At 46.3% G+C, this 27,826-nt stretch overlaps 1 protein-coding gene across 4 annotated transcripts; it reads left to right on the forward strand.

Annotated features, from left to right (window-relative positions):
- Window positions 1-2,092: 2,092 nt before the first annotated feature.
- Window positions 2,093-27,396, forward strand: AGO3 (argonaute RISC catalytic component 3). Of its 4 annotated transcripts, none has more exons than XR_004360792.1 (20): window positions 2,099-2,172; window positions 8,504-8,675; window positions 9,752-9,872; window positions 10,413-10,621; window positions 11,810-11,946; window positions 14,009-14,143; window positions 16,000-16,087; window positions 16,223-16,370; window positions 16,675-16,794; window positions 17,281-17,403; window positions 17,583-17,716; window positions 18,141-18,325; window positions 18,601-18,760; window positions 19,475-19,565; window positions 20,384-20,578; window positions 20,919-21,053; window positions 21,614-21,715; window positions 22,782-22,981; window positions 24,026-24,194; window positions 24,824-27,396. XR_004360792.1 is itself a non-coding variant. In XM_032710007.1 (19 exons), the coding sequence occupies exons 1-19, from the start codon at window positions 2,154-2,156 to the stop codon at window positions 24,132-24,134; spliced, it is 2,583 nt and encodes an 860-aa protein (XP_032565898.1). In that variant the 5' UTR covers window positions 2,093-2,153; the 3' UTR covers window positions 24,135-27,383. The 4 variants fall into 4 exon arrangements, 2 of the variants coding, with proteins under 2 accessions (XP_032565898.1, XP_032565899.1); XR_004360793.1 differs by having other exon boundaries at window positions 26,713-27,396; XM_032710007.1 differs by having other exon boundaries at window positions 2,093-2,172; window positions 24,026-27,383.
- Window positions 27,397-27,826: the final 430 nt, after the last annotated feature.

Here is a 27,826-nt window from a genome sequence, read left to right on the forward strand (position 1 = left end):
CTCCTGAGTCACATCGTGTGAAGGGGAGGGACATGTGCATCCCCTTCCCTCGGGAAAGGCTGGGGACAAGCAGGGAAATGCTGCCTGGAGCTGAATTGCATCAGATACTGCAGAGGATCCAACACCCCTCACTGCCCAGATCTCCATTTAATGAGAGAAACACTTCAGTGAACAAATGCGTGCTTAAGACTTCTGGGAATACAGTAACCAGTTCTACTTTTTATTAAAATGTCGTCTGAGAACTGACTGGACTGGGGCTCCTGGGTTCTGTCAGAAATGGACATCAAAATGTGCTGCTCCTGCACCGAGTGCTTCGGGGGCTGCTGCCTCCGAGGTGCTTTAAGGACAGACTTCAGACGCCTCTTGGATTGAGGTTAAACTTGATCCTCTGGGTTTCTGTACTGCCTCATGTTTTACATTTCCCATCCTGTTTTACGTTTCCCATCAGGTTTTACATTTCCCAGCTTCAGAATTCTTGCAAACATCCTAGTCCTCTCCAATGCCAACAGCTTATGGTTGACTTTTAGGGTCCAGAACTGGACTCTCTGAGTTTTTTTGGCCGTGTTTTACCTCACGAAGGTGCAGGGACAGACCTTTCCTGATGAATGATTCAGCAATTGAGCTGTAACTGGGTTTTGAATAATGCCAAGGAATTTTAAGGAAGTGCTCACTAATGGCAGGCAGGCACTCGTTAGTTAATTACCTGAACTGCAGCACCAGAACGTTCTGTCCTGAGCTGGGCAGCAGCACAAGTTCTGCACTCATGGGCTGCTTTGTGGGTTGTATCACCTGTTTGAAATGAGTTCTGCTACATAACAGAAATCTTCTGCAGTTTTAAGGGGGCTGTTTCTGTGAGAGGTTTCACAGGAAATCGTGCCTCGTGCAGCTGGGTCTGGAGTCCTGGAAAACGGGTCGGAAAACTGGTTTCAGGTGTTAGATTGGCATTTGAGCCCCAGTCCTGGTTCTGGTTACAGCTGCAGGACTAGACGTGCTGCCCCTGAGGGATGTGTGTTTACAGGGATCCCTCCCTCCCACATATCTGCTTCATCTTGGTGATCACATTCCCCCTTCCTGCTCCGGATTTCAGTTAAGGAAATTCTCTAGTAATTTACCTTTAATTTGCATGGGTTTAGAAACCTTACTGTGTTGCTTGCTTAGGCTTTTACAGACTTTATTTAGCAGAGAGTCTCCAAGATGGTCATTCTTAATAATGATCCTGAAATTTGGATTATGAATCTCAAATTCCTGATGGCCCAAAGTTCCAGTTCTTCAGCTGTTTCCCTGGGGACGGGCCCCTCTCACCATCAGAAAAAGTGACTTTCCTTCACAGGTAGCAGGTTCAAACCCACTTGAACAAGTCTCAATTCACTGTTCTTATGAAAAAATGATCTTCTGGGGGCAGAGGAAATGATAAAGGTGCCATTGCCTAACTCAGCACTGAGCCTGGTACATTCTGAATCACAACATCCTGAGCTGGAAGGGACCCCCAAGGATCACCAGCCCAACTCCTGGCCCTGCACAGACACCCCAACAGTCCCACCCTGTCCAAACACTCCTGGAGCTCTGTCGGCCTTGGGGCCGTGACCAAACCCTGGGGAGCCTGTTCAGTGCCCCACCACCCTCTGGAGGGTTCCATGTGTCCCCGGTCCCGCAGCTCCAGGGAAGCGTCGCCGTGTCCCGGCCCGGCCACGCCCGCGGTGTCGGGGGTGTCCCAAGCCCGGTCCTCCCGCACGGACGGACCCGCCGGTGCCTGCGGGGCTCCCCCCGCGCTGCCCGGGCCCCGCGGCCCCCCCGTTTCCATGGCAACCGCGCCGGTCCCGCGCCCCTCCCGCTTCCGCTTCCCCCGGAAAGGGCCGGGGCGCGCGCGGGGGAAGGGGAAGCGCGGGCGGGATTTCCGGCGGGAGCGGGGCGGGAGCGGGAGCGGCCGCGCGGGGAGCCGGGGCTGCGGGGCGGCCACGCCACTTCCGCCGCCGCCGCCGCCGCCGCGCCAGGGGCCGGCACCGCCGGCAGCGGCACCGGGAGCGGCACCGGGAAACGCACCGCGAACACCGGGAGCGGCGCCGGGAACACCCGGGAGCGCGGCGGGGGAGCCGCCGCCCAGCGCAGCCCCGCGCCCGCCGCAGCCCCCGAGCGGCTGCGCCCCAGCTCCATGAATGGAAATCGGCAGCGCAGGTGAGCCCGGGCCCGGCGGGGCCCCCGCGGGCACCCGCAGCGGGTCCCCCCGCGCCGCGCAGCCCCCGGGGCCGGGAGGGGCCGGGGAGCCCCACGGGCACGGCCCCGGGGCCGGCGGAGCGGGGGCCGAGGGCACGGTCGGTATTTCATAACCGGAGCGCCCGCCTTGCGTAACCCGCCCCGAGCCGGGACCGGCCCGGGAGGGCTCCCCCGGGATGGGGCCCCGCTGCGGAGCGCGCTGAGTTTTAAGGCTGATTCCTGCGCCTCTGGGTGTGCTGCTGCACAGTCGCCAGGATGGTTACTGCCCAGGGAAGCTGTGGCTGCCCCATCCCTGGGAGTGTCCAAGGCCAAGCTGGAAGGGGCTTGGAGCAGTCTGGGATAGTGGAAGGTGTCCCTGCCCATGGGAGGGGGGTGGGACTGGATGGGGTTTGAGGTCCCTTCCAGCCCAAACCATTCTGTGGGGATCTTCACATTTTGGCCGTTTGATCCCTTTACCAGGGAAGCACGTGCTTGGTGTTTATAAGCTTCGTGTTTTAAATGGGTTTTGAGTATCAGAGAAGGAATTTCTGCTTTAGTCTGTTGAAAGAATTTGTCTCCAAGGTTGGCAGAACAGTTCAGGTTTGGGCAGTGTTTAATCAGCAGTTCCCTGACTGAACCTGGATGGCAAAGGGAATGTCCAAAGCCACCTGGAGTTCTGTGTCTGTCACATCAAGAGGTGCCACAGGTGCTGAACATACGAATATGAGACTGAAGGTGCCAACACAAAATGTGCCTTTTCACCTCCATGTGTAGAGCCTTTTGTAACTTACTTGGAGATTTAAATACAAGGGTGGATTTGGCTGGAAAAACTCCCCACCTCAGCTGTTGCTTGGCTTGATGAGGAGTTGAAAATATTTTAGGAAGATGCAGGATTTTAGCAGTCTGACGAATTCAGGTGATACACTCATCTGTTAACTTTAATTATAACTTGCTGCAATGGTAGTTGTCTCCTGATGAAGAGATTTGCAAGCCCCTAAAACCTTTAGTTTCCCTTTGGAATGAGTTTACCTGTTGTTGGGCTGCAAGGTGTTAGATTTTAGCAAAGTTGAGTGTTCCTGGTGGGCTCAGCCTGTGTCCAGCACAATGGGTGACTCTTCCACCTCTGCTGTGTGATGAGGGAAGTGTTAAGTGTGATGTTTTGGGGTGTTGGAACAGGAGGACACAAAACATCCCTGGCAGAACAAACGAGGGTTAAAGCTTTGTCATCAAAAGGAGGACACTGAGATGTGGTTCCTTTTCTGTGTGTGAAAACATGGGATAGAACAAGCAGAAGGGAGCAGAGATGGAGGGATGAGTATCCCTGGAGTGAAGTGTGGGAGCGTGTGCAGGCACATCTCAGGTGAAGCAGTGCTGTGGGTGATGTCCTGTTTGTGAGAGAGGCTCAGCCTGTGAAATCTAGAAGATATGGCTCTCCCAGTCTGTGGAATTGGAACATGGCTTAAAGCAGGAGCAGGGTGTGAAGGTGGCTGCTCGGGGTGCAAGTTGTGGTGAAGGCAAGTGACTGTGGAATAGGAGTAAAATGTTCACTGGGAGAAGGTACAGTGAAGGAAAAGCACCTCTTGGTATTTGAATCCAGTGTCCCACATTGCACTTCCACCAGGAGAATGGGAAGTAAACTTCCAAAAGGCAGAGAGATTCAACCAGCTGGGGATGCTCCATGTTGTGACCGAGTTGGATCAGTGCTGTGTGTCTTTATTTCCATGTCTGCTTTGTTCCTTCAAAGCTCACAGTTTTTTGTGTTAAAAAGTGTTAAATTGATGTTTGGAGTTTTCGCTCTATTTTTTAACAGGCACTTTCAATATTCCATTTGCTTTTCTCTACAAACTTTGGCAGAGAAAAGCCTGAGAAGCTGCTTTTCTCTTTCTGAGTTCAGAGTAGTGATTTGGGAGGCCCATTAAAAGTCCCATTTTTGTGGGTGGGGTAGAGGAGGGAAGGGGGTGATTCATAGGTGCCTTCAAAAGTTCCTCTGTGCTGTGAGATACAATGGCAGATTTCCTCTGGGGTTGCTGTGGAAGCTGTTTGACTCACAGTATGAACTTTACAAATTGTTTCGTCCTCAGAGCTTTGCTTTCTCGGGCAGGAAGGTGTCAAGAGTATTTCTTGAGCTAATTTTTACCCTCCTGATTTTGGTCTGTGGAAATACCTTCCAGGGAAAAGTCTTCCAGGGTTTGTGTGGGCTGGCCTGTTCTCTTCTCCCAGAGCAGTTGGGTATTAACTTCACTATGTGCATATAAACTGCTGTTTTTAGCTTAAAGCTCTTAGTATTTAGATTTTTTTTTAATGGCTCAGGAGCATTTATTGTCTTGTAAATGCTCCCAAAACACTTCACTGTGTTTTCTGTAACTCCATTAGGCCAGAACTGAGTTACCACGCCAGTGTTTGCTTGTGCAGTTGGCAGTCACTGAGCATGGCATCAAAATCTTGCCTTTTGATGAGTTTTAACATGACTGAATACCTGAAACCTTGAAAAAAACCCAAACCCTAAATTGCAAGGAGGAATGTTTAGAAAACGTGGATTGCATTACTCATAAATAATGTAATGCCACCCAGCGAGGCCGCAGCGACAGAAATGAGGCAATTCTGGATTTCTGGCAGGAGGAGCTCAGTTATTGAAACCAACGTTTGAATCTGATCTTCCCTGTGTGTTTTTTTTTTAATCTAGAATTAAGTTATTTTTTGGTAGTGTTAGGATTTTCTTAGAGCTCCACAGGCTGGGCCTCTGAGTCCAGGCAGAGGCCAGGGGCCCTCTGCAAGGGAATCTTTTATTTTTCCCCCTCCATGGGGAGCTCTCCCGGGTGCAGCTCCAGCCTGAGGCTGGGATCTGTTCCACAAATCTGCCTCATGGTCCTGAGCCAGAGTTTAAATTGTATTTTACCTGCTCAGGCCTCAATGGTGTCTTTCGGGCTGTTCCATCACCCGTTCAGTTAGAAATTTAGAATGGTTGCATAAACAAAAATAAAACTGTTAAGTTATCTCTGATAATACAGTCTGGTTTTGTAACGCTGAAGCAACGACAGGAGAAAGGATAATTTTCTGCTGGGAGGCCCTTCTGTAAGGAAAGGATCATGTAAGGAAATCTGCATTTCCTATGAGCATCCTGCCAGGGATGAGGATTCTGCTCGGTGCTGTAGAGCTGTCGTGCCTGCCAGCAGCCTCAGTTGTCCGTGCAGGGCTGTGCTGGAAGCAGCTGCAGGTCTGTGAGCCCCTGCTCAGCCTTTATCCCAGCAGGGCTTCCTCTGGTTGCCAAGGTGGATTCGGGAGGTGTTTGGCCCCGGGCCAGGATTCCTCCGGGTGCTGCTCGAGCCTGATCAGAGCATCAATAATCCCACAGAGGCAAAGGTTTGCATTCAGGGCTCCTCCAAACCTTTAGAGGGGCTTCCACGGGGGGCTGGAACTGGGTGAGCTCTAAGGTCCCTTCCAGCCCAAGCTGTCCCAAGATGTGCTCCCTGGCTGCACAAAAGCCTTCCAAGAATCTGTCCCAGGCACCAGTTTTAGTTCCTCTCCATGTGTTCCTTGTTTTCTGTTATGAATCAGTTGACTTTTAGTGCTGGGGACCTTCCTGAGCAGGTTTTATGAATTGAGCTCTGCTCTGACATGCTGAACCAGGCTTGGGTTAGAGGGTTTTCCTTGGGTGTTTACCTTAAGGGAGCCTACAAGAAAGATGGAGAGAGGCTGTTTACAAGGGCCTGGAGTGACAGGACGGGGGGGAATGGCTTCCCACTGGCAGAGAGGAGGTTTAGGTTGGTTGTTAGGAAGAGATTCTTCCTTGTGAGGATGGGGAGGCCCTGGCACAGGTTGCCCAGAGAATCTGTGGCTGCCCCATCCCTGGAAGTGTCCAAGGCCACATTGGATGGGCTTGGAGCCACCTGGGCTAGTGGAAGGTGTCCCTGCCCATGGCAGGGGGTGGGACTGGATGATCCTTAAGGTCCCTTCCAACCCAAAGCATTCTGTGATTCCATGATGTGTACATTCCTGAGGTTGTAATGGCAGAGTAGAATGGTTTCTTCAACACAAAGAAGTTTCTCCTCTAGAATTTGTGGGCAGCTGAGCAGGGCAGAGCTGCTGTCTGGAAGCACCAAGGAACAGCAGGAGGAGGCCCCGCAGAGCTGCTGCCTTGGCAAAGGGTTTTGAGACTTTGCCCACCCTGTTTTTGCAGTGGTTAAATGCCTTGGAGGAAGGAGCCTGCCCATTGCTCGTCCTGAGCTCTGCAGATCGAAGCTGCTTGGAGTATTTTTGGTTTGTGTGTTTATTTCCATGAGTTTGACACAGGACTCAGGCATGAGGTGGGGTGAGTCACCGATAGCTGGGCAGCAGCACCGGCCCCAGAGCGTCGCTGGTTATTTGTGTTTTACTGGGCTTTGAGTCACAGCTTTGAAGCCAGTGACACAGACTTTCACAACACACAATCTGGCAGTTCAGTGTCTTCTGGAAAGCAGGATCTTCTGAGTGGGCAGTAATGGCAGAATTGACTTACAGCATACTCGGGTTTTTTAAGTTAATTTGTCCGAGGGAACATGGATCCAGTGACAACAAAACAGCTGAATTTCTAAAAATTATGCCTGAATGGTGTGTAGACCTGCACTTCTTATTCATTTATTGGTCATTTAATCCCCAGCTGCCAAAATCTGAGCCTTCCAGGCTGAGCTGGGTGAGGGGTACACAGGGCAGACCAGACTGAAATAACCTTTTAAGCGTTATCTTTGTTTGGGCAGTTTTGTTAGTCTTTCCCACAGATAGGAACTAAATATAAACAAACTGTGGTGTGTATGTCTTTGGAATATTAAAATGAGCTATTGAGTCCTTTATGCCACTCAGATGTTTAGTAGTAACTGCTTTTTGCACATGCTTATTATATTCTGCAGTGTAGCTGGAGTGAATTGTAGAGCTGCTTGTACTCGTGTGAGAGTATTAAAACGAAGGGAAAGTTGAAGAGAGCAGATGCTTGGAACAAGTTTTGCATAAGCAGAGTCTGTGAGCGGGTTTTAAATGATGCTTCTTGGTTTCTGTTTTGTTTTATCTCGTGGCTCCACGCCAGCCTCACTCAGAATTTTTCGGGAGGTTTCTGGGTAGAGCCAGACAAATGTTACAGGGGAACTTGGCTTTGATGTTCACCTGTTCTCAGGACACGGTTTCCTTCAAGACAATGCAGGTTCTTTTTCCAGGAATTATGGAGATTAATCAGAAGGCAAATAAAAAAAACATTTTTCCCAGCACTTGACATTTTAACTCTGCTATGAAAAGGAGTGGGCTGGAGTCGCCTGCGTCACCGAGTAGGAGGAGAGGGGAGAACTTTGCACTAACTCACTGGAGTGCTCTGTAAATCAGGGCATTTGTACCACAAGCAACTTCTTATAATTCAGGCTACAAAGGGGTTTGGGGTTGTTGTTGCTTCTTGACTGGAAAGAGGTATTTTTAAGTGGAAATACCAGTAGAAATTCTTGGAAATGGACTGTGTTTACTACTGTGTTTGGTTTGTAAGGCATGAGTAATGCAGATCTGGAGTGCAGGATTCTCATCTCTAAGTGGTGCAAAGTAAATTAAATAGATGAGAGTGGACCAGGTTACTGGGCAGGTGTTTTTAGCTGACTTTGAAAATACCCATCTCACTGCAGATTTGGACGTTTCTCTGAGCAACTCTGAGTATTCTCTAGTCCATGAGTAATCAAGAGTTTTACAATCCTGTGTCTTAATCTGAGTCTTTACTCTTCTGGCAAATTGGCTTTGTGGGGGCAGTTAGAAGGAGGTAATGGTCTTACTCTTCATCCATTTTCAGCCAGTGAAGTTCAAGAATAATCTGTCTTCTGAGACTAAGCTGATAATGGCACTGAAATGAAGAGTTTATCACAAACCCTGTGCATCAGTCCAGAGCTACTAATGCATTTTTGTACTCTGCAGCCACTTTGTTATTACCAGGGTGTTCAGGACAGACTGGTAAAACTTTCTCTGGTATTTTTAGGGGGCGGTTTTGTTGTTTTGGTTTTGGTTTTGCTCGGTTGATTTTCGTTCAGGAAATCTCCTCACCAAAATCTCCTGATTTTATTCGTGCTAATCCCAGAAGCTCATCAGCAAGAGAACAGCCTAGATGTGGGTGGAGGCTTCAGAATTAAAAATGGGCAAATGTTTGTTTGGAATGTGGCGGGCAGCAGGCTGCTGGATGTGTGCTGTTGGAAATGTCTGATTTCCCATTTTCCTGTGTGCTGCCTGCGCTGCCCACCCAGTTGTCCCAGGAGCTGGTTCAGGGGACTGTCTGTTGTGCTTCTCTCCTAATCTGTGGGGTTTTTTCCTTCCACAGGACCCGTCGGGGCACAGCCCCTGCTCATGGTGCCCAGACGTCCCGGCTATGGCACCATGGGCAAGCCCATTAAACTGCTGGCCAACTGCTTCCAAGTTGAAATCCCAAAGATTGATGTCTACCTCTATGAGGTGGACATCAAACCAGATAAGTGTCCTCGGAGGGTGAACAGGTGAGAAGATGAAGTTTGTCTTGTGCTTTGTGCCAGTGTGAATGTTCAGTAACATCAGGAACTGGGAAAGGGAGAATTCCTTTCCCCACGTCCCAGCTGGGAGGTGAAAGTGCTGCTGCTCGTGCAGCTTGAAGGGGAAGTCAATATTTATCATCTTCCTGAAGTACTTTGGGTTAATATTGCCTGGCCAGGAAATGGTGCCTGGAAGCTGCTGCTGTGCAGGAATTTTGGTTTGCAGGTGCCTAAGGAAAGTGTTTCCATTCTGTAGAATCAGGGAATTGTGTGTCTGTTGTGCCACAGAAACACAAAGGCTCCCCAAAGAATTCAGATCCTGAGGGGCAGGTTTCAGTCAGAGCTGTTGCAAAAGTCCCTCTGGTTCTATTTACTACTTGTGTCAAGAAGCCTTTTTTGTATAAAAATTTTATGGTGTTTTTTCAAATCTAATTTCAGTGCTTATATCAGGTTAATCTTTATTGCCACCAACTTATAATAAAGCAAGGGAGATGAATCTTTAATTGTGTGCAAATTTGATCAGGCTTTTACTTAATTTTGTGGTAAAAACTCAGGTTATTCAGGACTTAAAGCCAAGACTTTTTGTTAGGGTACCACATGTTTATAACCAGTGTAGGCAGAATTTAAAATTCTTGTTAATTGAGGAGCAGGTGAACATTACTGCAGACTGTACAATGAGCTGGCAGAGCTTCCAGCTGGGAGTTTGTACTGGTTTTTATCACAATACCATCTTGTGGGTTTCTTCCAAGGTAACTGTGTCCTCGTTCTCTGCAATAAAGGTGACACAAAGGCCTCAGTCATTTCTAGGAGTTTCTGAAGTTATTTCAGTTCCAGTATTTCCCAATATTTGAGCATTTGCTTTGATTCTGATTTTATTTTATTTAGTGTTTATTTATTATTTTAGTTGAAGCGTGTGAAGCACCTTTTGGAATACCCAGTGGGTGTTTATAAATCACTGAGTGCTGTTTATTGAAACTGCTTCAGCTGAATATGAGGGGGTGGGAGCCAACTCCAATCTGATCCTTCTTTGGAAACATCCTCAGTGTAAATATCCCCTTTTCCAGGGATGTGGTGGACTCCATGGTGCAGCATTTTAAAGTGACAATATTTGGGGACCGTAGACCAGTTTATGATGGGAAAAGAAGCCTCTATACAGCCAATCCACTTCCTGTGGCCACTACTGGGGTAAGATAACTGGGAAAACGTTGTGCTGGTGGCAGCTTCATGGGAAGGAAAAAGAAATTGCTTTTAAAATTGCTGAGTTGAGAAAAACTGGAAGTGTCTTACAGTAGCTGTGCTGAAACAGAGTCCTTGTGGTGTATTTCCTGCAAGTTCCAGTGTGTGTAAATGTGCAGGTAATAGTTTAGAGGTCACAGAACCTCCCCTAGGATTTAGTAGCCACTTTGTGCAGCAAAATCTGTTAAACACTCGGTTTTGCAGACTGTAAAACACGCTCTTAGGATGAATTAAAAAATCAAACCGTGTTTTTTCTGGAGTGAAGAGTTTCTGATTTGAGGTGACGACAAGTTACATGATTCTCTTCTGTTTGGTCAGGGCCAGTTCTCTTCACTCTGTTGGTTTGATAATGTATTTTATCAAATGTGCTGTGTCCTCCATATCTGAGTTTGAGTCTCTGGCCCAGTTATGGGGAGGAGTGGAAACTCAAGGCTACCAGACTCCAGGTTAAACAGTGGTTTTTATTTCTCTCTTCCCTCCCCTGCCCAGGTGGATTTGGATGTGACACTACCAGGAGAAGGTGGAAAAGACCGTCCCTTCAAAGTGTCAATAAAGTTTGTTTCTCGGGTGAGCTGGCACTTGCTGCATGAAGTTTTGACAGGAAGAACCTTGCCTGAGCCTCTGGAACTAGACAAACCTATCAGCACTAACCCTGTTCATGCTGTCGATGTGGTGCTACGACACCTCCCCTCCATGAAGTAGGTTCACTGTCTTCCTGCAGTCTGTCTTTACCTGAAGTATCCCCACTGGGACACCTTCATCCCTGTTTCTTCACAGGTGAAAAGGGAAGCTGCTCATTCCCCTTGTGCAGCACAGCTGGTGAGCTGAGGGGGGAGATTGGAGCCAATTGTGTACCAGTGTGTTTCTGGGGGCAGAGCAGGTGATGTGTGTTTGAAGAGATGAGGGAACAGGAGGCATTTATAACAGGCCTTAATTGCCATGCTGAGAGGTTCCATGAGCTGGAGCCCTGCTGTCCTGGTTCTGCTCAGCTTGAGCCAGGTGTCTGCACTTGATGGCAGTGACTGTGGAAGGGCAGGAGGAGTCTCTTCAATCCACTGACACCCATCACCAGTGTGAGTTTCTCAGGGCTGAAATACGTGGCTGGGACTAGATGCACATCCTAACAGTCTCTAAATTTCAGGGTTCTGAGGTAAAAATAACAAATAAGAGAAGTTAATTTTGCTTGATTTGGTCAGTGAGAGTTACTTTTGAAGTTTGCTGGCTTTAGGCACCAGGATGGCTTTGCTCTGGGGGGGTTCACTGGCTGTAACTGGCTCTTAAAAAAAGGAGCCTGTGGTTTTATGGAAGCCAGTGTTCCTCAGCTTCCCTGTTGCTGAAGGAAACATTTAGATGTTAACCTCTGTACTAATGCCTGTGATTACAAAACTGAGGAGGTGGGGAGGTTCAGGAGCAGCTGTTTTCTGCCAGAGAGAGAAGCAGTAGTTCCTCTAGTTCTTTTTTTCCCCCCCACAGCTTTTGCTTCTGTTGGTGCATCCTGTATTAAAAAGTTCCTTAGTGAAACAGGCAAAATGGTATTGGAGGGTCAGGGCAGTATAGACAGGGCTGTTGTACAGACTCTGCTGTGATGGAGACTTGACCTTCTTGAGGTAGAAAATCAGGAAGGGTAAGTTCATTTAGTTCTTGATTTGTTGTAAAAACTGAAAGTGGTTGTGCATTTCTAAAAATAATAAATGTTTTGTCTGAATTTGAAAGCACTGTGATGGGAACAGAAGCATTCAGGGTATATTGTTTAAACTTGCTTCTTGGCGCAGATTCCTGGTGCACAAAATTCCAAAAAATAATAGTGCTGTGTGTTATAATCTTGATTGCATAAATTTTATGTTTGGAAGGCAAGAGCAAAAACGTGTGGCCACCTGTTTCACCAGGTACACCCCCGTGGGCCGCTCCTTCTTCTCAGCTCCAGAAGGCTATGACCACCCCCTGGGAGGGGGCAGGGAGGTCTGGTTTGGATTCCATCAGTCAGTCCGACCTGCCATGTGGAAGATGATGCTCAACATTGATGGTAAGTTGAGATTCAGGGCAGAGATTCTGACCAGACCTATATGGCAAAGGCTGCTTAGAAATCCTAGTCTTTTTTTCCTTTGGATTTGTCATCATGTCAGTGTTTGAGCCTAAATTTAACTGCCATATAAAACCCAGTATTCCTGTATAGGAAGGAATTGCACATGGCTTGTTTTCCTGCTGAATTTCTGTCTTGGTCCATCCCCAGTGACAGGGGCAGGTTGTCTCTGTGCAGCTGTACACAGAGCAGCACTCAGTATTTCCAAGAAAACTCTGTAAAACATATCCCAAACACTTCTGTGAATAGGGCTGATTGGGTTGGGCTTTCTTATGCAAAAGCAGATCTGCTCTGCACGACTGTATTGAGTCCCAAATGAATGGATCTGAGAGCAACTGGTGCCTGTGTGAGACTCCAGTGAGCACTTGAGTCTGTTTAGTTGTTAAACCCCCATTGAAAAGTGCCAGTGGTGAAGGTGCAGGTGCTGCCTGAAGTTTCCTCTGATTCACATTCAGTTCTCACTGTCTGAAATGCTCTATAAACCCAAGGTAAATAGTCTGTCTTGCTCCAGGTTAGACAGTCAGGTTGTGTTTTGCATCTGTCTTGGAGCAGAATAAAATATCAGAGATACTGAGCTTCCACACTGAAAATTTGCAAGTCTGCGTGTTGTGGGTTACCTGAATTGTGGGTGATACTCACGTGGCTTCAGATGGGTTTGTTCTTGTAAAATTGCCTTTCTAGCATCAGCTGTGGTTTGAAAAACAAATGTCACAATCTTACCTGTCTCAGAAATAACCAGTGCTGGTCTCTCTGTGCAAGGTACTGAAAGAGCTGCAGTTCAGGCAGGAGAAGGGCATGAATTTATACCAATTGATGATGTACTGTGCTGTGAAGCAGGTTTTTCTTACCAACAGTAGCAAGTGAAGTAGCAACTCTTGGAGTAGAAATCTTTCAGTCCTTCCTGTGAGTGGGAAACCCGAGCCCTTTGTGAGCGGCGGCTCACAGAGCTGTCACTCTGGGTCGTGGTCTGAGGCTGTGAAACTGCCTCCAAATCCCATCACTGGAGATGTTTTCGGTTGTTTCACTTGTACAAGGTTCTCTGTGAAAGTGTTGCTGTGGGAGACAACCCACACGCTGCCAGGGAGGGGAGTGTGAGGATTTGGGGTCACTCAGTAATCGAGGCGTCCGGAGGTGGCTGGTGCGTCACGGGGAGTTGGCAGCCGGCTCAAGTGACACATGTCTGAGGAATGTTGGGTTGTGTGAGCACAGATGTGGCAGCTTTGGTACATGAGATCTGGAAAACTGATAAATGCTTGTCAAGTATGTCTTTTCTGTTGTTGCCAATTGAAGTTTCCAGTGTGTGGAGCAGGATGGGACTGAGCTCTATCTGGTGCCACCTCACCCTTCCTACTAAAGGTGTTGTTCCAGTTTCTTGTAACTTTGTCAAGTAGATGATTTATGATCTTCCATGGAATGAATCAACTGTCCTGCTTAAAACCAGCGTGTTGTCAAAGTGATGGTGTCATTAGCACGTGAGGAGGGTCAGAGATTGGAGTGGATCAAGGATTGCACTCCCCACTACACCAGCACAATTTGTCTGTAGTCAAAGTAGTGCTTGTGTCTCTACCAAATATTGGTTCAGTAACTGAGTAGATTGTATAACTGACAAAATTATTTTGCATGTTGAATAATGTTAGCTTTTAATATAAAAAAGTGCAATGGAGAGAGATTAATCCTGCGTCTGCAGCTCTATACAGAGGTGAAGGAGAATGTCTCTCTGGGGCGTTGCAGCTCTCTAGAAATAAATGTTCCCTGGGGAAAAACCCTTCAAACCTCTGAAATGCGAAGCAGTAGCAGGATGACTGTGCTGGAGACTGATGTGTCACCATGGGCCCTCCACTGGCATTTGGATACTTCACTGTGGCAGGGTTTGCTGACCTGTTTTTAAACAAGCGTTTTTCTTGAAGTTTGCGTGGAATTCTAAGAAGCCTTCATTTATGTACTGCTTCACAACACTCTGACTGGGTTGGGGTTTTTTTTACACTTAATATTTTGCTCTTTGTAGTTTCTGCCACTGCCTTCTACAAAGCACAACCCGTAATTCAGTTCATGTGTGAAGTCCTTGACATTCATAATATTGATGAACAACCAAGACCTCTGACTGATTCTCATCGGGTAAAATTCACCAAAGAGATAAAGGGTGAGTAGAAATGGATCTGTTTGGTCCCAGGTAACACAATCAAAGTAATCCTAAGGGACTTGTTTTAACTGGAAGCCTGGCTATAGCATGCTTCAGAAGGGCCTGGAACTGCCAAGGGAATTGCAGTGTCCATGTCTGTAGTTCTAATCCGGAATGGAACAATGCGGCTCTGCGGAAATGAAAGCTGCAAAACATTCCCAGTGGCTTAGAGGGAAAGAGAGAGCATGTTGTTCATTGCCTGGGCAGAGGTAGGTGGCTGATGCCAACCCCTCCTAAGCCAGGGTCCCTGAGGCCACCTGGCATTGTGTGTGGGCTCTTGCTGTTCCAGTCCTGTGGCAAAGTGAACGTTGATGTCAAGGCTAACACTGATTCTTTGAAAGAATGCTCTTGCAGTGGCTTCTAATAACTGATGGCCTTGTGGAAAAACAAGTACCACTTGCAGCTGAAGGCCAAATTCCATTCCAAAGGAATTGCATAAGCTGCTGGTTTGAGTGGTTTCACTCCATATATGCTACTTGGGCTTGCATTTTCCCATATCCTTCATTCCAGTGTAATTTGCAGAGAGAGAAGCCTTGAAGGAGCTCAGCTCTTAAACACTTGATGCAAGATTAGACTCTACTGAAATACTGGGCAGCTAAAAAGTAAATTTGAACTGTAGTCATAAAGGGATGTGTTCATAGCATAGTCATTAGTGAAAAAAACCTTAAAGGAATTGTTTTGCAGTAGTCCTAACATGCCTCCTTTTACATTTATCTGTCTTTGTACTGGAGGATGGGTAACTGGAGAGCGAGGAGCTGCCTCTGCTTGATCTCAGGTGCCTCAGAAACTCTATTACCATAGTCAGAAAATACTGAAATACTACCTTTGCTCTGAAACTTGTCTTTGCTGCTGAAGGATCTGGGAAATCCATCCAGGCTGTGACCACATAGAGCAAAACAAACCCTGCATTGGAGCACTGGCAGTGTGTGAGCAGCACTGTGGGAGGGCAGTGCCTTGGTAGTGTCACAGCAGAGAAATGGCAGAGCAGAGATGGGTTCCAGATATGTGTTCACAGCCCTTTTCTGTGGTCACAGTGCCCCGTGGTTTCTTTTCTTTGTTTTCTCTTAATACTCTGTCAGGGCAGTGGTGGTTTATTTTTGACTGTACTGTCCTCTGAGTAATACTGATGTTATTGATGCAATTAGTGTTGTCAGGGAGCAAAGAAGTACAGTTGGTGCTTCTTTGGGATGTCTCTGTCCCCAGTAAACCAAGCATAGTCTGCTGTCTGGTACATGGGGACCTGATTTTGGAGCTGCCACTGTCATGATGATCATGGGTAGAGATAAGTCAGGAGAGGCTCTGCTCTGTAGGCTGAGTGCTTTGAGATGAGATGCTCAAAATCTAAAGTTAAACCTGGACAGTGAAATTAAAGAAAGTTACAGGCTGAATGTGGCCATAAAGCTGGGGGGGGGGGAAGACAATAAAGTAGAAATATGGGTTTGCCCTCTTAATTTCAATTACACTGGAACTGGTAGTTTGAAGAGGGTGTACAAGACTGGGAATGAGAACAAGAGGATATGGTGAAAACAGGCCTCTGAGTTCAGTCAGTGCCTGTTAAATGAAAGTGCTACAGGAAATTCAGAAGACACTGAACATTAAGTGTTATACATCATAATTTCTTTTTGAGGGTAGTAATCAGGATTAGTCAGAATTCAAATTAAAATCAAAGCAAAAAAATGTTTAGAGAATAATAATTCCTTATGTTTGTGCTATTTGATGCTGACCCCAAAGCTGTCGTGTTCTGTCATTTGAAACCTTGTGTCTCCTGTGCACATTTTTGGGTAGTTATGACACCAGGTTTTGATGCTTTCCTGCAGGTCTGAAGGTAGAAGTGACTCACTGTGGGACGATGAGAAGGAAGTACCGTGTCTGCAACGTAACGAGACGACCTGCGAGTCATCAAACGTAAGAGGCTTTTTGTCAGAGCGTGGAGTGTGTGACAGCTTCACACTGAGTGTGCAACAGGACCTGATGTTTCATTAATTTTGGAGATGATGGCATTTGGCAACTAAGATTTTACTCAAGTGTCTGTCTTTTCAGCTTTCCTTTGCAGCTGGAAAATGGCCAGACTGTGGAGAGGACAGTAGCACAGTATTTCAGAGAGAAATACAACCTCCAGCTGAAATACCCTCACCTTCCTTGTCTGCAAGTGGGACAAGAACAAAAACACACCTACCTGCCTTTAGAAGTAAGGGCCTTACTCTGATAAATCAGAAGGGTTTGGGGTAGGTTCTGTCATTTTGCAAAAAGTTAAGAATCAGTGCTCTTTGCAGCATGAGCTTGTTTGCAGATTTACATGTTCATTACTTTAATTTCACTAGAGACTGTCTGTATCTTAAAGTGCTTTAAGGTTTAGAGCTACGAGAAAGTCTGAGCATGCAGTTGCTTAGACACGTTGGGGTTGTGGTTTATGGTGACAGCATGGGGTGTGTGTGGTGTGTTGGGGTCTGAGTGCTCCTGTGGTGGATTAATGCCTCTGGTTTCCCATTCAGGTGTGTAACATCGTGGCTGGCCAGAGGTGCATCAAGAAGCTCACGGACAATCAGACCTCGACCATGATAAAAGCCACAGCCAGGTCTGCCCCAGACAGGCAGGAGGAAATCAGCAGATTGGTGAGTCCCTGAGCCCAGCTGGGGGTGACGCTGGGCTAGATTCTATCAGTGCAAAACTTCTTATACACCAACCTAGGCTTTTCATTCCTTCTTGTCCTTTAACTTAACAGATTGTAACTACTTTCTTAATAGGACTTATTTAAAATAGCCTTCAACAATAGCTTGAGTCTGTAGTACAGGCTCTTGCATTATCACCTCTACAATTAATTCCAAGTTGGTGTTTTATTTACTGTGAGGAAACAAAATGCTTTTGAATAGGCAAACTACAAGTGAGCACTTCAGTAACAAGTGGGAACAAAAAAACCTCTCATCCAAGATAACTCATGATAGTAATTGTTTTTACTGGGGATTGTGTTGAGCAGTTAAATCCGAGCCTTTTCCAGCGAAATTGTTGTAGAACACTTCTGCAGTGTTCCTGTTAGTCTGTTGTTTGTTATATGAGTTATAATCAGATACTTCTGTAACATGGAGAACCTCTTCTTCTAGGTGAGAAGTGCAAATTATGATGCAGATCCATTTGTCCAAGAGTTCCAGTTCAAGGTGCGGGATGAGATGGCCCACGTGACGGGGCGTGTGCTCCCGGCCCCGATGCTGCAGTACGGGGGACGGGTGAGGCTTCGGCTTTTCCTTGGGTTTCCATTTTAATGAGGGATTTCCTGTGCACCTTGACTAAACAGGGATCAGAGTTTGAATGATAAATTGGTTTTTTTTTGTTATCCTGAAACTGCAGGTGGCACAGGCAGCTTCTTTTTCAGCCACTTGAGTGTCTGTTGCTTTTGTTTCCCCAGAATCGAACTGTGGCAACCCCAAGCCATGGAGTGTGGGACATGAGAGGGAAGCAGTTCCACACTGGTGTGGAGATCAAGATGTGGGCCATAGCTTGCTTTGCAACACAGAGACAATGCAGAGAAGAAATATTGAAGTAAGGCATGTCGTGGTTCAGGCTTTGGACTGTTCTCTTAATGAAGTGAAACACAAGTACAGGATTTCTAATGAGCATTTACCTGGGTTAATCTTCTGAGGTGTTACAGAGAGAATCCAGGCTGGTTTACTTCCTTGCTGGAAGCTATAGTCAAAACACTGTGCCTGGGAGCCCTGTGAGGTGTTGGTCCTGTCCCTTCTGGTATCTTGAATTAAATACTTAAGGTGTCTAAATGTTTTGGGGTTTTCCCCCTCGTTCTGGCCTGTGGTGTTTCACAGCTGCACAACCTCCACGTAGTGAATGTTTTTCTAAAAAGCTGTTTGGAATTGTTGTCATTTGACTACCACAGTTCTTTAGTCCACTTCTGCTTTGGTTGTTGTGTGCTGTTGCTACTGCAAAAACCCAAAACTGTGCTGCTCTTCAGGGGTTTCACGGACCAGCTGCGCAAGATCTCCAAGGACGCCGGGATGCCCATCCAGGGCCAGCCCTGCTTCTGCAAGTACGCCCAGGGTGCAGACAGTGTGGAGCCCATGTTCAGACACCTCAAGAACACCTATTCGGGCCTTCAGCTCATCATTGTCATCCTGCCAGGGAAAACACCTGTGTATGGTAAGGGCACACCTCTGTCTCTGCCTGGTTGGTCAGGTGTCGTTGGGAGAAATTCGCTGCCCAGCGTACGTTAGAAAATGATTTGGGACCGTTCTTTAGGCATTAGAAACCAGGGTTTTGTGTCTGAAGATAAACTGGGAGCAGGTCTGAGCACGCAGATAAGTCGAAAGTTACTGCAGAGTATGTGCACTGAAATTATTGTGACTTAATCTAAGATCAAAATGCAGCAATAACCTCAGGTGGACTCAGGTTGTCTCTTCCTGTTTGCTTCCCAGCGGAGGTGAAGCGTGTGGGAGATACGTTGTTGGGAATGGCCACACAGTGTGTACAGGTCAAGAACGTCATCAAAACATCTCCACAGACCCTCTCAAATCTGTGCCTGAAGATCAATGTTAAACTAGGAGGAATCAACAACATCCTTGTACCTCATCAACGGTAAGACTCTGGAGACTGACTCGGGCTTTCTTTTAACAGGTGTGGTTACTTTTGCTGCTTAGCACCCAAAATATAAATATGGCCAAGTTTTAAGTTGAAACATTCTTCTGGTAATAGTACATGATATTTGAGGTAGAATTCAGTTCCTTCCAGCACAGGTTCCGAGTGGTTGTTGGCCTGTGAGTTCAGTTTTAAGCCAAGTTTGATCAGTATCAAAGGTGAAATGTGAAGCAGTGGTTGTGTGAGAGAATATTTTAAAGGCCCTGGGAGACCATCCTGCTCTAAGTCCAGTAAGCCAGAGTAATGTGTGTGCCACTGCTCCCAGCTGCAGGGCTGATGCTGTAGCACAGTGGGGTTTGGGTGATCTCCAGGCACTGCTTTGGTCACCTGCAGCATGGCAGGCTCTGGAAGCAGCTGGATGTACCACTGAGGTGTAACTCTGTGGCTGTTCCCCACCAGAATCCCCCCTGGAACAGCTCCGTGGCTGTTCCCCACCAGAATCCTGCCCCAGTTCTGGCAGTGTGTTCCCAGTGTGTGTGTTGGACTCAGTGCTGGGGCGGGTTCCAGGTTCACCTCCTGTGCACAGAGACCCCCTTGCTGAGCCTTGGCCCCGGTACCTGACGAGGCTGAGGCAGAAACAACCCCCCTGTGAGCAACGACCTTGTGGCAGCTGCTCAGCTACGAGTGTGACTTAGCACTTTTTTCTTTTTGAAGACCTTCTGTGTTCCAGCAGCCAGTGATCTTTTTGGGAGCTGATGTCACTCACCCTCCAGCTGGAGATGGAAAGAAGCCCTCCATCGCTGCTGTGAGTTTTGTTACATTAACGTGTTTTTTCATCTTAGGTAAATGTTAGAATACAAAATACAACTCATGGACTGTGTCTGTGTCAAATACCTGTCAGGGCTTATGCCAGTTCTTTGTACACATTCCCAGTGATACTAAAAGTCATGTCTTTAAAAGGAAAAAACAATGTTTGATACTTCTGTCTGGTTTCTTAGCTCTTTAATTTTTAAATTGAGGTAAGATAGCATTGCTAAATAATATATTTCTGCAAAAATGTTCTCAAGGAAATAATGCAACTTGGTGATGTTAGCTAATAATGTCCTTGTCTTTTTAAAGGAAAAAAATGTAACTAAAGGTCTGGTTTGGCAGAAATATTTTTGATACTTCTTACCTTTTGTATTGGTACAGTCCAGGAGATGAAGGTGATGGTTGGAGGCTCTGTCAGTCCTCTTCTGTTTTGTCCCCTTGGTATTTTAGATGCCACTGATTGCAGTTACGGAAACTGTGTCCGTGTTTAAAGTGGCTGAGGGAAACTGAGGTGTTTGGCCATGTAACAAGTGAGAAAACTTCACAGGAAAAAGTCTGTCTGGATTATAAGAATGTGCATTGATGAGGTGTGGGACAGAGGGGAAGGCAAATTCTGTAGATGCATTTCAGGGTGCTTGGGGACAATTTTTGTTACCTTTTCTCAAGAAGGTGCTAAACCTATACCTACTCCAGGTTGCTCTTGTTTCACATGAGCATCTTTCGCTTGAAAATTGCTGCTCTTGGGTTTTTTTGCTGTTGATTTCTTTGGGTGGGTTGGATCTTGAAGCCTTGGCTGCCATGCTGTGCCCGCAGGTTGTAGGCAGCATGGACGCCCACCCCAGCCGGTACTGTGCCACGGTGAGGGTCCAGCGGCCCCGGCAGGAGATCATCCAGGACCTGGCCTCCATGGTCAGGGAGCTGCTCATCCAGTTCTACAAGTCAACACGGTTCAAGCCCACCCGTATCATCTTCTACAGGGACGGGGTCTCTGAGGGACAGTTCCGACAGGTGGGTTCAGTTGGGGGTTTCTTGGAGGGTTGTGTTGCTCCACAGTAACTCCAGGTCTCGTTTTTGTGCTGTTTGAGTTGCTTACATTCACACCAAGATAGCACACAGTAACTGAGACTTTGAGGTCGAGAATTTCTTAATCACGTTGGGTAAGAAGAGTTGCTGCTTCTTTCCTGTCTGGGAAGGGGAAGCCCTAGAACTTGGGAAACCACATATTTCTAGGTGCTTCCTAAGATTACTAAAGCAAAGTTGCACTTGCTGTTGTTAACTACAGCCCCTTTATTAGGTGTTGTGTGTAGAATGCAATGGAAGGAAAACCTGAACTCTTCTGTTCTTGTAGGTTTTGTATTATGAGCTACTGGCCATTAGAGAAGCCTGCATCAGTCTGGAGAAGGATTACCAGCCTGGGATCACCTACATCGTGGTGCAGAAGCGACACCACACACGGTTGTTCTGTGCTGACAGAACAGAAAGGGTGAGCACTGCCCTCTCCTAGGAGCCTTGTGGGAAAGCTTCATGTCAAGCTCTTATGCTGCTGGAGGAAATATAGTGTGGGCTTCTCTGTCCATCTGGTTGTCTGTGCACTCAGGGAAGTGTTGGACTGATAAAATGTGGCCCCAAATGGAAAAATCATTGACCTAAGTAGGTTGACAGATCCCCACACATCCCCACTGGAGCTGCTGTTCCTGTGAGTAACCAGGACCAGTCCCCAGCAATTGGAACAGCAGAAAGTACAAAATGGTGGAGCCTTTTTTCTGAGTCAGTCAGTCCAAGCTGAAGCTGACAATTGGAAATACAAATGTCTGTGCAGCTCTTGAGGCTGAGCTGGAAAGCTCTGGAGTGCTGTAGATGCAGTGCTGAGGTGCTGGAGAGCCATCCAGTGTCCTTGTCAAACCTCCCAGGCTGCTCTAGTGGCACATTCCTGAGGCACTTCTTGTGCCAAACCCTTGCCAGCAGTGAATAGAAGCTTGTGTTTTCCATTAGGGTTGAGCTGTAAGAACAGCTGAGGCCGCACTTAACGAACCTTTTCCCCAGGTCGGACGGAGTGGCAATATTCCAGCGGGGACAACTGTAGATACAGACATTACACACCCCTACGAGTTCGATTTTTACCTCTGTAGCCATGCTGGAATACAGGTACAGTTCCTTCTTTGTAAGTAAATGTGAATTTAGAACATGTTGCTTTTCTCCATTTTGTGACACCTGTTTGCAGACAGTTATTTGGGAGGGAAATGTCATTTTATCTCAGTTTTATGATATCACATTATTTTGGGACTAAGTGTTATTTGCTTAAGAGGTGATGGTATCTTCTGCACCTTTAAACTTGCACTGATGGTAAGTGATGCTTTTTAAAGTTTATTTTCAAGAGGTCACTTTTTTTTGTACCTCTTTGATTTCTGAAAATAAAACTTGCTACTTAGGACCTTGCTTAAAGTGGAAAAAAATTAACTCCTTCATTTTTATGATGTAAATGTGACATCATTATAATGAGTTTTGTTTAGGTTGGATGGGAATGATTTCTTTTCCAGGTTTGAGTCATTGCTATGGTTTTTTGTCTGTCCCTAGGTCTGGGCAAGCTGGTTTTCGGCCCTTTGGAAAAAAAAAAATTGTATCAATATAAGTTGAAGCAGAAATTGCCAGATGTAGTTTCAGCTCATTTTAATTTATATTTTAATACAGCAAGCCACAAAAAGGACTCAAGTAAATTTAGGCTTTCAATACATTTTTTAAGAAGAGAGACTTGTTGCCTGGCTAAAGCACAACTATTGACCTAATTCAGGTGCAGTGTAAGATTTAACTGTAGTTTCTAATGTTCGTACTTGAAATTAGGATGCTCAGGAATCACAAATAAGTAAAAGCAGCAGTTATTTCTCTGGGAAATGTGTCTTGGTGAGAAACAGTTTAACTGAAGGTGGGTAAGAAGTGGTGTAATCATGGTTTGGTCGTGTTGGGAGCAGGTGTGGATCATTGAAGGTTATGTAGAAGGCAGGTGGGGTTTTATCCAAGCAAGAATAATTAGAGCAATATAATCATGTAAATGTTACTTACTCATCTTTAAGTGCTTTTAGGGCTGACATGAGACTGAATGTTCTTCGGCTGCTGTTCCGTGGGAGTTCAGACAGGACAGTCTGACCCCTTCTGAACTTGGTGTGACTTGTTTGTCTGGAAGCCAGGTGAGTGAATGGATGTTCCCCTCTCACAGGGAACCAGCCGGCCCTCCCACTACCACGTGCTGTGGGATGACAACTGTTTCACGGCGGATGAGCTGCAGCTCCTCACGTACCAGCTGTGCCACACCTACGTGCGCTGCACCCGCTCCGTGTCCATCCCAGCCCCGGCCTACTACGCTCACCTGGTGGCATTCCGGGCCAGGTACCACCTCGTGGACAAGGAACACGACAGGTAAGTGACTGTGTGCTCAGGTTTGTGTCCCCACTGACCTCTGTTCCACTGTCAGGCCTAAAGCCACCTGACTGCGGTTAAAAAAAACCCCACCCGGGTCTGCATTTAGTTTTACCTCTGGGACCGGTCTTGAGATCATCACTGCTGGCAGCTGCTGCTCTGCATCAGGCCAGGGTGGGTTGGTGGATTCTGTGGAATAACACTCCGATTGAAAGAATCAAGTGTAGTTCACTGAAGTGTTTTGTTATGACTTTGACGTGGTCTGAGGGAATCAAGCAACGCATTTAGTTATTTGCTTTAGGATCGGAGTTGTCATGAATGAACCAAATGTTAAGTGCTTCCACTTATCTAACTCCTGTACGTCAGAAATATTTTATAACCTCGAAGCCATCAATATATTTATAACAGGCTTATTTTTAGATGAACAAGCTGAGCAGCCACGGTGAAGGGATTTGTGAAAAGCCTCGAGATTGCTGGGTGAATAGAAGAGTTGATTCTCCTCAGTATTCAGTTCTCTTCCTGGTGCTGTGTTGCTCTGCTGAACGTTGGTGAAGAGTCTGGAGAGTCATATGAGGAGGGGCTGAGGGAGCTGGGGGGGCTCAGCCTGGAGAAAAGGAGGCTCAGGGGGGACCTTCTGGCTCTGCAACCCCCTGACAGGAGGGGGGAGCCAGGGGGGGTCGGGCTCTGCTCCCAGGGAACAAGGGACAGGAGGAGAGGGAACGGCCTCAGGCTGTGCCAGGGGAGGCTCAGGTTGGACATCAGGAGGAATTTCTCCATGGAAAGGGCTGTCAGGTGTTGGAAGGGGCTACCCAGGCAGGTTTGGAGTCCCCACCCCTGGAGGTGCCCAGGGAAGACCTGGCCATGGCACTCAGTGCTCTGGGCTGGGGACAAGGTGGGGACATCGGGCACAGTTGGACTCTGATCTTGGAGGTCCTTTCCATCCTCGGTGATCCTGCGATTCTGTCGGGAGAGATGCGAAAGCAGCTTTTTGATCCAAATTAATACAGTTCACAGCCCTGCCTGTCTCTCCCTCGTTCCCTGCAGTGCTGAAGGGAGCCACGTGTCAGGACAGAGCAACGGGCGAGACCCCCAGGCCCTGGCGAAGGCTGTACAGATTCACCAAGACACCTTACGCACGATGTACTTCGCTTAAGTCAATGACCCGGGAGACACTCACCGAGAGGAGAACTTGAGAACTTAAGCCACATACAATGTATGTTTCCAGGGGGTTGGTTTAGGGGCTGTGCCTCCCATCGTGCTGGAGCTGACGCTGTGCAGGGGGCGAGAGGCTCACCCTTAAATTGACACGAGGAAGATTGTTTACTTCATCCAGGAACACAGCACTATTATGCAATATGAAACCAGCCAACTGCTTTTTTGGGGCGGGCTCCTTTGGGAAACGCCGCCGTCATTTTATTTTTTTTTTTTTTTAATTATTATTTCTCGTAGTTTAACCCTCTTCTGCCTTTACCTCAAGTTGCTCGGCAGCACAACTATTGTTGCAAAAAAAAAAAAAAAAAACAAAAACATAGTAATAATAAACTAAAATCTGTTGTGGAATTTAAAAACAAAAAGCAAACCACCTTTTAGGAACAATCACAGCGATTGTTTGGAGGGAGGGAAGTGTGCAAAAAAAAGAAAATAATTAAGTTTTTAACCCCCGTGCGTTGAGGAATCCTTCTCCCAGTATTGCCATGGAGCATTCGAATGTGAACATATCCGGGTGCATTGGAATGTGCAGCACTAGCTAGGAAAACAGAGAGGGGGGAAGAAGTTTTGCACACTAATCCAATAATTTGAACCTAATTTAGCCAACGGCTGCCTTTGTGTCTTTTCTCACAGCTTTGGAGTTCTCAGCTCCAAGAGTTCCCTTTCAAAAGCAATCCAAGAAGCTCGTGGTTCATGTGCAGGCAGTAGTGACCCAACTCTTCTTGCTCCCTGGGGAATTTACTAAAGCTGCTGTTTCACCTAGTCCGAAAGTTTCAATTTTTCCTATCTGGCAAGTCCAATCTGTTGAAGCTTCACGTGAGATCCAACGTCCCAGTTTTCTGGGATGACATACAGTAACCACCAGAACTGAAACTTTAGAGCTAAGGTCTTTTTGGAAAAAAAAAAGAAACCTGCTAGTTTACTTGCTGCCTCTCACACCTTAATGTGATTCATATGTATGTGTGTTTGAAGTTTAGCTTCCTTTTGTTTCTTTTATATTTATTAGAGTAATAATAATGCTTTAATTTAATTATTACAGAACATGTGGTCAACATCAACTTTTATTTTTTAGAAGTGTAACCATGTTTATTTTTAAAAAAAGAAACTGACAACTTGTTTTGCTATCTTTTAGTGCAATAAGCGTTCTAAAGAAAAACTGTGTCCATTGAGCTGTACTGAAGCAGTGTCTGTACCACGGACCGTGGGAGAATGGACACCTCCAGGATTTTAAAAGGACAAAGTAAAAGCCTTAATTTTGAAAGGAAAGTTTTATAGTCAGAAGGAATCTTGAATTTTCCTTTTTTAAATCAAAAAAAAAAAAAATTACAAAAATGCTTCTAGACTTCTGCAAGCTTTACTTGTTGCTGCAGTCTTTTGATTTAACAAAGGAATTGGCCTTATTTTTGGCTTTGAAATGTGGAGCATATTTGAATTAAATGGAAAGGGTTTTGTATTAAGATCTCAGTTTTTACATGCTTAGTTAAACCTATTTGACATCAGTAAAATGTCTGGAATTAATAAAAGTTTTTAGGCTTTTTTCCTCTTTGATAATGACTTTCCTTTTAAAATTAAGTTATTGGTAACTTCATTTCACTTTGCAAATAAAGAGGGCTGGGATAGTTCTAACATGTTAAATTGCTGAAATGTGAATCAAACCGATGAGACTCTTTCATTCCACTTTAAAACCAATGTTTAAGATGTCAGAGACAAGCGTTTATTCAATGAGGGGACTGGGGAGTTTTGCACTTTGTAAACTCGTGAACTGCATTTTTGACTGTTTTTATTTGCACTGGTTCATAGTATATTTACTGCAGATGTTTGTATGGGCATTGCTGTGATCCCAGCCCTCCTGACCTCCACCTGCTCTCACATGAAAACCAGTGGGTTGGTCTAAGTAGCTTCTCTCCTCTTTTCTCACCAAATCCACTGTTTGCCAATATACTGTATTTTGAGCCTAAAATCTGAGCCCGTTTTGCTTCACCAGGCATGAACCTCCCTTTTTTCTGCCAGAAAACCAAGTACTGTATTTTGTGCATTTGTATATTGTATGGAAATGTCCGTAGTGCTGCTCACCACTGTCCACAAGAGATTTACTAACAGTTAGTGTAGATACTTATTTTATCTCCCAAAATCATGGAAAATAATGGAAACAGAGTAACCTGGCAAAGTTAAAATTGCACTGAAAACAGTCGTGAGGGTGGGCAGGGGCTGGGGGTGCTCGGAGAGGAGGTGGGGGGTGGCTGGGGGGTTCAGCAGATCCCAAGGGATCAGGAACCCCTGGAGCCAAGGCTGTTCCCTCTCAGCACCTTCAGAGAAACCTGGTGCAGGGAGGTGGGTGGGACAGAGTCCTTTGAGCAAGGTGGTTTCTCAATAAGTCTCTCAGATGTTTTTCCCAGTCTGTGACCTGACAGTTTTCTCCTAAAGCCTCTCCCGGTGCCGTTTGTAACAGGTTCAGCTTAGGCTTTTTACAGAAATTCGTTTTTAAATAATTTTTTTTTTAAAAAAATTCTCTGTTTTACAAGGAGTTCTTGTGGAGTTCTGGCATTTAGGTGAAAACTCCTTTTTACAAAGCCTTTTGACTCTCCTTTCAAAGCTGCTGGATGCTTCTCATCCCACCCACGCTCGGCAACTCGGATTTGAGAAGCTTTTTTGCTCGCTGCTTTCACCAAAAACTAAAGAACCTTCATTGGCAAAGTGACTTCAGTTGTCAAGGTAACGTTGTACCTGGTTTTCATGTGAAGAGTATTTGGAAGTTTTAATCTCTCTTCTTGGTTTTGCAAATATCTACGTCAAGTGCCGATACTTCTTTGTATTACGATATCAAGTTACTGACGTTGTGAGGGCCACACATTAATGATGCTGTAGCTGCTATATTTATTTAAATGGAGATGGACAATTACTGCACTAAGGAATGAGGAGAAAAGCAAGGAATCAAGGTTAGTTAGATATCTTGGTTTTTTTTCAAAAGAGAAATAATGGTGTGAAATATCAAGTGTAACAAAGGGTGCTGTCATTTTAACTGAGATTAAATAGCCAGATATTCTTCTTTTGTTTAAAAACATATATATTTTGATGTTTGCAGTTTGGGGGTGGGGGGTCGGGATAAATGGTACCTCATCTGTGGTGGCAGTTTCCAGTATATTTTCAGAGTATATGGATTTCTTTTATTTTTGTACCTGCTCTCCTTTAAAAAGAAAAAAAAAAAATTCTCAGATTTTATGTGCCGTTTGAGGAAATCTTGAGTGGCACAGCAGATCCCCCCTCTCCTGGCGGGAGCTGGCTGTGGATAGTCCAGAGAGGGACGTGGGCACAGGCTGATGATTCTTCTTGCTTTGCAGACACCGGGTTTATGCCTGTCGGGAAAAGCAGTTCCCGTCTCCTCAGACACTGAGACCTCACTTGTACTTAACAAGTGCCACTAAGTGCTCCCGTGGTGGGAGCAGCCCCAGGGCTGGGCCAGGAGTGGCTGTAGGGTATTGCTGGAATGGTGCTGGCCATGGGGTGCTGGCAGTGCCCCTCCTCACCTGGAGCTGGCTGTGCCGAATCCTGCCATCTGGCCATTGGTAGATCCACAGTTGGAGGGAACCCTGGAATGTTTTGTGGTCGAGGCGTTAAACTTGTGACATCTGCAGACAC

This window comes from Chiroxiphia lanceolata, chromosome 24, assembly GCF_009829145.1.
Source record: "Chiroxiphia lanceolata isolate bChiLan1 chromosome 24, bChiLan1.pri, whole genome shotgun sequence".
NCBI lineage: Eukaryota > Metazoa > Chordata > Aves > Passeriformes > Pipridae > Chiroxiphia > Chiroxiphia lanceolata.